The sequence below is a fragment of the Rhinatrema bivittatum genome, chromosome 7 (assembly GCF_901001135.1).
Source record: "Rhinatrema bivittatum chromosome 7, aRhiBiv1.1, whole genome shotgun sequence".
In the NCBI taxonomy this organism is placed as follows: Eukaryota; Metazoa; Chordata; class Amphibia; order Gymnophiona; family Rhinatrematidae; genus Rhinatrema; species Rhinatrema bivittatum.
In genome coordinates, this window is record NC_042621.1 from 262057992 (window position 1) to 262071436 (window position 13445).

At 41.0% G+C, this 13445-nt stretch overlaps 1 protein-coding gene across 1 annotated transcript in view; it reads left to right on the top strand.

Moving 5' to 3' along the window:
• The first annotated feature begins 616 nt into the window (after positions 1-616).
• EXOSC1 (exosome component 1) overlaps positions 617-13445 on the top strand; it is a 37258-nt gene continuing 24429 nt past the window's right edge. Inside the window, exons 1-2 of the mRNA XM_029610167.1 lie at positions 617-769; positions 2102-2217. Coding sequence (XP_029466027.1) covers positions 739-769; positions 2102-2217 — 147 coding nt within the window. The 5' untranslated portion in view covers positions 617-738. The remainder of the gene's footprint in view (positions 770-2101; positions 2218-13445) is intronic.

A 13445-nucleotide genomic window follows, 5' to 3' on the forward strand; every position in this document is an offset into this window, starting at 1 on the left:
CCATGGCCCACTGTATTGCCCTTCTCTGGAGCTCAGCCCGGACAGCTCACACAGAGGCCTTATTAGCAGAGAATTTCCCCTCACTACAAGCACCACAGCAAAAAAAAAAATTAAAATAAAATAAAAGATAATCCTCTCCTTGTCTTCTGTTCTATTGCTGTCAGTCTCTTATAAGATGATAAGAAAGTTGCTGCAGCTCTGCTTTGTACTTTCTCCCAGCAGTAAGAGCTTATCCGATTCTCCGGCGGTAGTGGGATAGGGGAGCGTGAACCGGGAAAGCCCGTTCTGAGGAATGAGGGACTATAGCAAGGAGGAAGAGAATAGAACCAGCCAGCATGGCGCTCTAGGCAGGAGGAGGTCTCACTTTTGCACTTTTCTGCTTCCATTATTAGAGGAGCCCGATAGAAATTTTAGAGCTGTGAGAAAGTCGCTAGATTTGTAGCTAAATTAGATCTCCGACTCATTCACACTTCTAAAATCTCCATTTGGTTAAAAAAAAGTCGCCAAATCTAGCTACAAAATAGCTAAATTGGCAACCCTGCTTATGATGAGAAAAAACTACAGAGAAACAGTATACAGCACAAACTGAAGCCCTCCTTCCGCCTCATGGCAACGCCCTCTCGTGCCTGACAATCCAGTCCCGGAAATGCGCCTGATTCGCACGCGGCTGCCACCAAGTCGCCGTTTTATGCCGTTGGCCAATGGGAGTCGTGCTTGTTGGTGGGTCTGGCGTGGTCGATGATGGCGCCTGTGCGGTACTGCGTTCCTGGTGAGTTCGCTTATAGTGCTTTTTTTGCGCCTAGGGTGAGGGTGCTGCCCCGTGGTTGTTGACTCCTCTGGCATTGTCTTTACCGAAGCCAGAGTGCCATTCTGAAAGCCCTGATTACGGTCTTGAGCCCAGTTCAAAGGAGGTGGCTTCTATTTTTTTATGTTAAATAGTAAATTATAAACAATTTCCGTAATTGGGTTTTGGATAAAGACTGTGATTTAAAAAGTAAGTCTTGGGGTTGAAATCCCCCCACACTCACTGGTTTGGAGTTGTATGGCTGTAGTGCCTGGGTGGGCCGTGAATGTGGTACACTTAGGTCCGTAGAAGGAGGAAAAGTGACTGCTCCTGCACCTTTCAAAATTCATCTGGTGTGTTTCTGTAATCAAAGAACATTACTTTTATTTCTTGGTATTAAAGTGCAATCAACTTTTAGCCAATTTTGTACTTTTAAATTCAGATTGGAATGTAGCTGATGAAAGTTAATGGACATCCCTGGGAACGCTCAGGATGTCACCCCTGAGACTCCGGGAATTTTCCTCAGTTTCAGGGTCTCAGGGGAAATGCTAGAAATCTCAGGGCCTCTCTGTGTACAGTTCAGCCACTCCCCTTCCTCAGTAAGCCCGTGAGACCAGAAGTAGGGTGAGATTAGAGGAAACACTGCAAGCAGTTTGTGGGGCAAAACTGGAGCGGGGCTGCAACACACCCAAAACTCAGCCTGCAGCTGTGATTCTAGGACTTGGGACTCACTCAGCTAAGGGAAGAGTGAGAATGCATAAGTCATAGAGTTGTGACTTATAGGGGGAGGGAACAAAGAGAATGCTGGGGTCAGGGAGAGAGAAAGGGGAAGTATGCTAGGCTCATTTCTGGAGGGTGGGTACAGGTGAGGGTGGTGGGTGGTGGGTAGAAGAAAGAAAGCTGATACATATAATGCCATGCCTCTTCCTCTTACCCCCCCCCCCCCCCCATCTGCTACTCAATAGCAATCTCAGGGTGACCACAACTCAATAGTTCCCAGGTATGCTAATGGAACAACAACATTAAGCTGAAGTAGTTTGGCTTTTTAGTGTTCTGTTTGTCTCTTATTATGTCAAAAATACTGCATTGTAAAAATCTGAACATCATATCATGTAAAGGGTTCAAACAGATTTGATGAAGTCAAAATGTTTCATGATGTATTTTTCACAAGGTTAAGACAGAAATACCACTATATCAAAGGTGCAATGCAGATTTATCAATAAAATTCAGTATCTTCAATGAGAGAAACTCCAGGGCAAATATTATATCTACTTTTTTTTTTTTTTGAGACTTCACGTTGTCTGCATTTTCTTCTAGGAGAGAGGCTTTGCAGTATTGAAGAGTGTTCTGCTGGCAATGGAACCTACTGCAAGCATGGTTATGTCTTTGCATCCCTTTCTGGATATCTGGTTAGGAAAAGTGAAAATGGAATGGTAAGGAAACTACTATGAAGCTATTTGTCATTAAAGCATGACATTTAATACAGTTAGTGTGACTTTATTTTTTCTGTAATAATCATGTTAGGGAACAGTTTCAAGAATGAATTCTGCACTCAGGGTCCATATTTAGATTCTAGTAGATTGTACCAGATAATGCAATTATAACTTATGGATGCAAGTCTGTATAATTACAGAACCACTTGGCATACTAAAGTCAGCATTTTGAGCTTCACCTTGTATGTCATGAAGAGTAGGGCTCTAAATATTTAAAACAAATCACATGTTTAAATATGTACCTACAAGAACTGTCTGCAGAAGAAGGGTGAGAATGTTTCCTTGGTGTGTTTCCTACTGACCCTCCACCATCGCTCTTCCATGCTCCCTGCCTCTTTTCTAATGTGCCCTTTGATTCTGCAGGTCAACTTGAGTGGGTTTCTGGTTCTCAGCAGACACAAACAGTAAGCTTTCCTGTTCGTACCCCAGATCAGTCCAGACTCCTGGATTCTGCCTTCCTGCCAGCAGATGGAGATAGAGAGAAAAAAAGCTTTGACACTGATACTTAACCCAGTGTGCCACTTGCCGTCCTTCAGTATTCCTTGTGTCCAGCAGATGGTAGAGGTGTAGAATCTGCAGTCTGGAGAGATTAAAAAAAAAAAAAAGAGATCAATAGGAGCTTCCTTCTAGGGGGTTGTTAGGTCCCTGGTCGGGGCGATCCTCCCTGGTGGTTGTGGACAAACAAGGGGTTGGTGACCTGTGGTATGTCTTGTCCCTGGACTTTGAGAGGGTTTCAGTTAGCTTTGGTCCAGGTTCCTCAATCCCCTGGAGAACCCTCAGAAACTAGCAACTGCTGTACAGCATTCAGGAAAGTTCTCTATTTATTTTTTTATCTGTAAAGCTGAAAAAAAAAAGTCTGACAGACGGCTTGGAGAGGGATTAGGCTTCCAGCAGACACACTAACTTTTAATTGACTAAACAGAAGGGCTTTCTTTACCATTTAATCAATTAAATGATTAACATCCATAATGGAGAGGGACACACAATGTTTCATATTTTGTAGTCACATGTGAGCTGGTCTGGCACGGCAGGTCTTAATCTAGGTTTGCATTAGGTTCTCTGATAAAATAACCCATACTAAATATCTGTGCTTTGAGTAAGTAATGACTATATACCTCACTTTCAGCTCTGAAAGTTGGGTACTAAATTGCACAGGGAATTGATATAGTATTCCAAAGCTAGCCCTGGGCAATAAGGGCTTAAAAGTCTGGTCTATGTAAAATTAGCTGGTCCTCAGTCCAGTTCTAAGGGCCATAGCAACCAGGAATGGTGTTCTGGAATCTAAAAAAAACCCAACTTTCCTAGCGTGTAGCAGATGGACTCAGGACCAATAGGTATAGTGTACTCCTGCTTGCAGTTGGAGACAGATCAGATTTCAATCTGACATCAGCCCCTAGTATATATACCCCTGCAGGAAGTGCAGCTCTTCAGTATTTTCCGTCTCCATAGCAGTTAGGGACTATCTGCATGCTCTCACAGCGTTCGAACAAACTCAAAGAAGAAAATCCAAATTTTAAAGAAGAAACCTACCTGAAGACGAGCCCCGCTCTCCTGCGGTGATACCCTCTGGTCCCTCCCCCAGTTGAGATTCAGGATTCAAGCAGAAGATTTCTACCTTACCTTGTCTTCGGTGCTTCCCGGTTTCGTCCCGGGTGGTCTCCGGCTGTGGGGGGAGAGGGCAAATACCTTCACCGCCGTGCTCGAGGGTGCACCCGCTGCCTCTCAGCCGCGCCCGAGGATCGAGGGCTAGGTCCTCGCTGCAATTCGGCCGCCGGACCGAGGCTTACCTCCGAGGGACCACGGAAATCACCTCGGGAATCTCAACTGGGGGAGGGACCCGAGGGTATCACCGCAGGAGAGCGGGGCTCGTCTTCAGGTAGGTTTCTTCTTTAAAATTTGGATTTTCTTCTTTGAGTTTGTTCGAATGCTGTGAGAGCGTGCAGATAGTCCCTAACTGCTATGGAGACAGAAACCAACATACAGACATTTGAAACAGGTATAGGCATTTAAAATTGTATTAGATTTTCTAATTCAATCTGCTTGACAGTATGGAGAGAGTCATTTTGTTTAGTAACATAGTAAATGATAGAAAAAACCCAAGTGGTCCATCCAGTCTGCACTGTAAGGGTTTTTATTTTTTTTGGGTCTTAACTGCTGTTCCTTGCAGATTACCCCATGCAGAAATATTACACCTAAAGTTGACTCAGGTTATTCCTCTTCTTCATTTCCATCCTCTGTGTTTATTTCAAGCCCTCTTGAATTCCATTACCATTCTAGTCTTCATCATCTCTTCCGGGATGGCATTCCATGCATCCATCACCCTTTCTGTGAAGTAATGATATTCCTGATTCTACTTTCTTGGGAGTTCATGTCATGACCACTAGTTCTACAGCTTCCTTTCCATCGGAAAAGGTTCAGTTCCTATGCATAATTAATACTGTTCAAATATTTAAGTCTGTATCTTATCTCTCCTGTCTCTTCTCTCCTCCAGGGTATAAATATTTAGGTCCTTCAGTCTCATAAGTTTCGGTGCAGACCCCACACTATTTTTTTGATTGCCTTTCTCTGGACCACTTCTATTCTGTGTCTGTCCTTTTTGAAATACTGTCTCCAGAACCAAATAAAGTTACTGGACATACATGTCAGAAAATGACTTTTATTTTTATAAAGTTAAAAAAAATATTGCATTATATAAATTACAAAAGTTTATGCAAATTTGGCACATTGTCACAGAATTCTCAATCTTTATTAAACTTTGTGTAAATATCCTTTTGCCTCCCATTCACCTAAGCAGCACCCCCTCCAGAGGTGCTTGCTCCTTGTAAATTATAGCCATCTTCCTACTCCTTGTAAATTATAGCCATCTTCCTACTCCTTGTAAATTATAGCCATATTTATTTAGTTTTTTTGTTTCCTTAATATCACAGTTACTGTTCAATGTAAAGGCTTCGCCTAAAGTTATTAAGTTACTTGTAAACCGATGCGATGTGCAAACGGATGTCGGTATATAAAAGGTTTTAAATAAATAAATAAATTTTGAGGAGTCTGCCACAGAATCTGCCAACTCTTGCTACAAAATCTTGGAAAATTCTGCCTCATGAAATCGGGGGCTCTGATTTTAGCGTCATCTGCAAAAAAGAGAAACTCTTTCTTCTAACACTTCCACAGTATTACTCACAAAGATATTGAACTGAACTGATCCTTGAGGCTCTCTTAAGAGTAAGTTCTATTTGCCACTACTTGCTGTTATCTTTCAGTTACACAGTTTGTAATCCATTCCATCACCTTGGACCCCATTCTCGGACCTTTCATTTTGTTCATGAGCCTCTTATCTGGGGTAGTATCAAAAGCTTTGTTGAAATCGAGATAAATCCATGAAGTACTAATCCGTGATCTAATTCCCTAGTTGCCCCATCATAAAAAAAAAATCAATTAATTTTACAAGACCTTCATCTGATTAAAAAAACAAAACAAAAAACCATGTTAGGTCACATGATGCTGTGAGGGAGGACAGATTCACTTATTGTTCTCTCTGGAGGCCTTCTCCTTTCTTCGCATAATATCTGCAACCACTGCACCTATTTTTCAGATTTAAAGAGTGTTTCTGGCCTTGAAGTGCACACCAATTGTGAACAGTTGCTTAGTGCTGCTGTCTCAGATTGGGACTGACAACACAGGCAGCTAAAAAAGACAAAAAGAAAGTTTCCAAGATGGCAGCTGTGGGGGACGATGGCAATGCCCACAGTCCTAATAGGGAGGCAGGTCAGCCTTCATCGGACATTGCTTTAGTTGTTATAGCAGCATTGGATGGCCATTTTAATACCCTATCATATCAGACAGAGGGACTAGGTTCTAAAATTATGGTCTTTAATCAGCATTTGTCCGAGGCAGAGCTCTGTGATTCAGACTTGGAGGACAAAGTGATAAAGTTGGAATCTGATCTTGTTGATCTACACAAAAGCAATAAATAAATCGTTGGCAGACAAGGTTGATGACTTGGAAAATCTCTCACACCATGGTTAGTGGTTATTTCTGAGTTAACACCGGAGACAACCCTTGGGAAGACGCTGGAAAAATTAGTTCAAAATATGTTTGTTTATTTATTTAATAACTTTTATATACCGGCATTAGTAGGAGACGACATGCCGGTTCACATGACAACAAAAGAATGGAAAATACATTATAACAGGGCGGTGGGTGAGGAATAACAACAACAGAGAAGGCAAGAAAATATATGTTGGAGCTCAGCACAGATAATGGCCCGTTTATGCATTGAGAGGGCCCACAGATTGGGGCCACAAAATCATGCTAATACAAGCCCTTTGTGGTCATTTTTCGTGTTCTTAACTTTGCACATAAAGTGGAAATATTAAGAGTTTATAGGAGATTGCAGTCTCTCTCTTGTATGAAGGCCAGAAAATCTTGCTGTTTCAAGATTACTCTTACAGTAGTGGAGAAGCGCAGATCCTTTGCTCCAGTGTGTACGCAACTCATTAAGAAAAAGCTTCAAATCACTCCTTTGTTCCCTACTAAATTATAGGTTTTACATCAAGGGAAAACTTTGTATTTTGATACTGCAGCAGAAATGGTTTTATTTTTGCAAAATACGCATGAGAGCTGAGATGCCTTCTTAAGATATGCTGTTTTGGGGTTTTATTTTGGCAAAGTACTGTTCAATTTATCGTACAGGCAGTGACTGATTTCCTCCATTAGATGGCTATGCATATAAAAGTTCTTTGTATCTCATATGAGGGAGAATCACTTAAGCCTGATTGGAGCAAGCCCTTAAGGCTTATACCATGATAACCTCTACCTCACATTTGTTCTTAGGTTGTTTTGTGCCTGTGCTATGTTTTTTTGTTCTAATTTCATATGGAAAGTGTAGGGAAGTTTAAGGATAGGAGAGGGATGGTGTGGGGATTTCAACAATTTTCTTTTATGCTGTGTGACTAACTGTTGTATGCTGCAGATATCTTAAGGGAGACCTAGGTTGGGAGGTCTCTGTCTCCTGGTTATAAATGTCTAATCTAATTTTCTTTCATATTCAATGGAATGTCTTTTTTTTATTTATGGGTAAAAATGTAAAGGTTTTCTCTTGGAACATACATGGAATTGGCACTGTTGTGAAACATTATGAATTGCTAAAAGCTATGCAGCGCTTTCATACTGCCATGTTACAGGAAACAAAAGTAATGGGTGGGGGATCTCTACTATGCTTCAACCGCTTCTCATAAAGCAAGTGTGGCAATCATATTACACAAATCTTTACATTTTCAAATGGATAAAATAATGAAAGATGCGGAGGGTAGATGTATCTGTTTGGGGAACGTTTATGTGCCTAACAACTATTCCCAAACATTTTTGCTAAAGCGGTAAATTTGTTATCCCAATGCTCTCATATTCTCATTCTCTGGGGGGGGAGATTTTAATGTGGTGTCAGACCCAGCACTTGATCTCCTACAGTACAGGATCAAAGACAGAGTATCCCATATTTGTAAGCATATCCCTTTGTTAGATGTATGGAGGTATCTCCATCCCCTAGAGACTAATTTTACTCACTATTCCAGGGCCTGTGACACTAAATAGAGGATAGACTTGATATCTGTGGCTTCTTTTCAAAGGGTCTTGAGTGCAGCCCATGGAAATTTCTGATCTTGCTCCTGTATGGGTTCTCTTGGAAGGCTTCACAGATTCTAGTGCAGAGGGACAAGGAAATTCCCCCCTTATTTGTATCTAGATAAGCCTTCCATTCTTATTTGATTCAAAAATGGAAAGATTTTGAGCTACACAGTAAAGTGCATAAGAATAATCCTTTGTTTTGGGAAACACCAAAAGCTATATTGTGGGGAGACGTAATAGCCTATGCAACTAGGAAAAAGAAAATGAGCCAAAGCGATAATCACTTTAAAAAAGCAATTACGATCTGATAAAGTAACCCCTCATCTGTGAATAAATCCGTTTTTGGCTACACAAGCTGCTTTAAACAATTTGATACATCAGCAAAGTAAAAAAGGTTTACTATACTATACTATAATTTCTTTCTGCATGGTAAAAAGGTAGGAGAATGCTAGCCAATGCAGTGTGTATTTGCATGGAAAATCCACAGGAGGATTCTCTAGTTCGCAACCCAAAAAGAATTGGGGATATTTTTGCTACCTTCTATAAAATGTATATACTCTGGAACCTAAAGTTCCAGAGGAGGTAGAAAATTTACATTCAATCCCCCTTCCCAGGTTGACAGAAAAAGACTTACAAAACTCTTAATGCTCCTTTATTATACTTAGAGATTCACTGTCTTATAAAAAAAAAAAAAAAAAGAAATTCACCATTACATAAGGTTCCAGGACCGAATGGTCTGACAGGAGAATTTTATAAGATTTTAATTAATCAAACTTGCCTCCCATTGGTTAAAATGTTTGAAGCTCTGTTGGAAGCTCGTGAATGCCCTAAAGGGGCTGATTTGGCAATTTATTGTGGTGTTACCTAAACCTGGCTGTGACTCTGGTCTATGTGATCCTGGTAACAATCTCCTTTTTTTTTTTTTTTATAATTATATTTATTGAAGGATTTTCAATATATACAACAGAAAAAACATCAAATTGACAAGGACATTAGTATAGGAAGTGTAAGAACCAAACATACAACAGAGATCATATCAAGCACATTCCAGTAACTTCAGAATTAACATGAAACCAAAACATCTGTAGACCCCCCCAGGGTGGCTTAAGAATATCTCCCCCCCCCTTTCCTTCCCCACCCTTCTGCTCCCCTCCCTCCCCAAGCCTATGTGTGTGTGTATGGGCATAAATACTAGATCTCTATATGTATATATATAATGGACTCTTGAGTGGTGTGAGGATGGTGTTTACAATCCAGGACTTATAATGGAGTAACTGTAGGCAAAAGAAAAAGTTTGTTTATGGGCTCCTGGTTCAATTATGGTGGAAAGGGCTGTGTCGAAGGCCTCAGGTAGGATAGAAAGGGGGCCCAAATAACCTCAACCTTAGCCTGTGAGGCATGTTGCTGGTGACTCAGTATATAAAGCTCATGCGTACTTAGCCGCAGCAGCTGAGTAAACCAGAGATCTGTATTTGGAGCTATCACATCCAACCATTTCATCAGAATAACTTTCTTCCCAATTATTGCTGCCTTTGCAATAAACCCGGCTAAACCATTATTTATTATTATTATTATTTAAGTATTTTTATATACTGCGGCTCGTTGGCAAACATCACCTCGGTTTACAATGAACATTAAGTGAGCAACAGGCTTTACAATCCAACATATTTAAGAAAGGATACAATAGCTAATAACATTAAAATTATAATATAATAAAAAACCAAACTAGAATTAGCTAGGGCGTATAGTACTGGGGATCAACTTAAAGGAACATTATTAACAGTACAGAATTTTTTTTTTTACCGCAGCCCAGAACAATCTATTCTGGGCTGCGGTAGCGCCCTTGTAGAACCAAATAGCCAAAGACGTGGGTCGAGGGGAATCACACACCTCCAAATGCAGGCACTGAATTGTTGTACAGCCTTCCATAACAGTTGGATCTTGGGGCACTCCCAAAAAACATGGTAATAAGAACCCACCCCTTGTCCACATTTCCCACAATTGGGAGAACTATGAAGGCCAAACTTGAAAGCTTGCTCTGCGGTAATAAACCCTTGCCATAAGAATTTAAACTGTTTCCCATAAATCAGACCAATCTCCTTAACTATGATATCAAATTGTTAGCTAAGATCATGCTGTCTTTGATTTTGGCACAACAAGTAGGGTTTACTGAGGGAAGACATGTAAGCTTCAAATGTACATACAGTTCTAGCTTCTATAGATTATTCCTTACAAAACAATTTGAAATCCTTACTTATTAGCTTTGACAGTCAGTTGGGCATATCACTTTGCTACCTTGCATACCTTTTTGGCTTTCAAGGTTCCTTTTTGTAATATATACATATATTATATAATAACCCTAGAGCGGGAATACTAGTGAATAGTGAGCTCTCTGAGGATTTTATTTTATGGCAAAGCACTCGACAGGCATGCCCATTGTCCCCGTTTCTTTTTATCTTTGGGCCCCTTTATTCATAAAATACTACAAAGTGAACAGGCTTTTGGAATTTCTATAGGGGATTGCACTTTTAAAACTGCTGCTTTTGCAGACTATCTCCTTCGCATATTTCTCAGCCACAATCCTCTCCGCAATCTTTGTTAATGGAACTTTCTCTTTATGGTACTCAGGCAGGTGTGAAACTAAATCTGGAAAAATCTGAAACTATGGCTTTAGGGTAATGAGGTCTTTAAAAACCGGGTGGGAGGATGTTCTTTGAAATGGGTATTTGGCTCCCTGATGATGGTCTAACCAAGGTTACCATGTGGAAGTGGAACCATTTAGCAGTCTTTTTAGGGGGAAGGATACAATTGTTCAAGTTGATCATTTTTTTCTAAATGGCTCTGTGTTAGTGTTCTCTCCCTCTTGTCCTTGACTCTGGGGATATTCACAGGTTATATAGAGTTGAGACTTTTTTTTTTTTATGGAAAAGTGGGAAATCCATTGTTCCTTTGTCGTAATTGATGAGACTTGGGGAATTGGGGGGGATGGGCATATTCTACTAATCAACCATAGTGTTAATGTTAGACAGATGGGAGGTTGGCTCTTGGGTACCTCCTTTTACCATGACTGGCATTTTGAATCAGATTTTGTTTAACCCCTTAATCTTCGCTATCATCTCATTCATTCCAGTGACTCTCAATTGCCATCTTTCTTGAAGAGCCACGTTCTGATTGCCTCTGCTCGGAAGACTTGGCGCTGGATTAACTTCCAAGTTAAAACTGAATTGTAAAATATCCCCCTCTTTGCCTATCGCTGATAATCTTGATTTTTCAGTCAGGTATTGAAAGGAACGTTTTTGCTGATTGGTCTCTTGGAATATCAGTTTTTGCCCATATCTTAGACGATAAAGGGAAGATGCTGTATTTAGCATCTTTACAACAGAAAATGTGAGAGCAAAAGGTAGAACATTTTAGTTATTTACAGATCCGAAACTGTCAACTCACTGCAACAAAAGGTTCTTTTGGCTAAAAGGTAGGAAGTATTTCAAGATTGGTTTGACCTGAAAGATCCTGACAGACACATTTTCTCCTTTTTTGATAAATCTTTGTGTTGCTACTTACACATTCTCTTTAGAAGATTTATGGGCTAACTAGACTCAAGAACTACACATTCAGTTTTCTTTTACTACTTTTATTGCTTGCTTTGGATACAAACTAAGATCACACAAAAAATGGAAATGCAAGAAACAATATAAAATTCTTTCTAGAGCCTATATATCCCAGAGACAGGCGTAACTGGCTGGTTTAACAGATTCAGATTTATGTATTAAATGCAAGGTAGCACCTGGTACACTTGGGCACGCTTTGTGGACCTCTTGTCAATATACACATCTTTTGGAAGAAAATATATCAATACGGTATGTTGAAAATTGTCTCTCTAAACTTACCTTTTTCTGCTCGAGTAGCAATATTTGCTACTTTGGAGAATGTCATATGGTGTTACAGAACTTGTGGATTTCAAAGGTTTTTCTAGTTGCCAAAACTACTATTCTACATCACTGGAGATAGGAGGTAGAAGTGCTGTTCAACATCTCTTGCTCTTGGAATTACTGATTGGGAGGAAGAGTTCTAGAGGAAAAAAGAAAACTTTGGACATATGGATGCCTTATTTAGATTCTCTACCACTGTGAGCCAGAAGCAGGATTTTAAACACATGACTCATTCGTCTGTCGGCTGTTCAAATGAAAGCTTTCATTTACTTATTGGGAGAGGGTGGGAGGTGAAGCTGGTCTGCTGTTGTGTTGACATCTTATGTATATATTCCTTGGTACATGCCTGGGTGAGCTCAGAGCTATAGCTTCCAGGTCAAGATTATGTCCTAAGTTGATATTTTTTAATAAACTGATTTTAAACACAAAAAACCATTTTGCCTTAGATTCTGCTACCCACTGGATTGTAGATAGTTCACTATCTTTTTTTTTTTTTTTTTTTAGTGGTGTCTCTATTAATAGGTACTGCAGCCAAAGGAGGAGTACCGGACAGTCCTTGGGTGTGAGGGTCGACAGCCCAGGGCTCTGGGCAGGTGCAACAACAGATGCGATCGCTCGCTGGAGGGAGGGGGGCTCCCTCAATTCTCTCAGGGCATGTGCAGTATTCTCACATCCCGCAGTGTGGGTGACACATTCGGAACAGGCAGCTGTGAGCCCCACAGCCTTGGTCTGCCGGCAGGTGGCCGAGTGCGGCTCTTTTTCAGCAGGTGCCGTTTTCGTCTGAGCTCTCCCGGAGTTCGCCGCATGGCGCCAAAATCCAAGATGGCCGCTTGTTGTGTAGGGAGCCCTTTTTGAAGATCTCTGATTACAGGATCTCTTTGAGGACTGTCAGTGTTCCATCTGAGTCAGATGATAGAGCTCCCGGCTTTCCCCAGATTTGAACGTGTCAACTCCACAAGCAAGAGACCTGCGACGTTTGGATGTGAAGCGAGCTTTGTTCCATTACTTCAAGGTCACCAATAGCTTCAGGGTGTCTGACCATCTCTCTTGCTATGAAATGGGCCTAAGAAGAGGCAGAAAGCCTCAAAATCCATGATAGCGAGGTGGTTGAAGTAGGCTATAAGCTCTGCTTGTATCTGTAAGGGGCGTCCTATCCTGGTGGGATTGAGGGCTTACTTCAGTTGCAGGCGGCTTCTTAGGCTGAGTGCCAATAGGTGTCTCTGCAAGAAATTTGTTAGACTGCTACTTGGAAGTCGTTGCACACTTTTTTTTGCCAGACATTGTTTGGATGTCCAGGCTTCAGAGGCCATGGACTTTGAGAGTGTTCTTCGAGTAGGATTCTTGCAGTCCTACCCTAATTAGGGAAGCTTGGGTACATCCCAGGAGTCTGAACTGATCCCGGGTATGAACAAGAAAGGAAAATTCGTTCTTACCTGCTAATTTTCCTTCTGGAATACCACGGATCAGTTCAGAGTCCCATCTGAGTGAGGAGAAGTCCGCTAGTATTTCTGTCTTATTCCTATTGATGCTCAGGATTTCAGGTTTGTTCTCCTGGTTTGTAGTTGCAAAGAAAAGATTTTTCCAGGACAGGGTTCCACATTTTTCTAATGCTCATTGTGG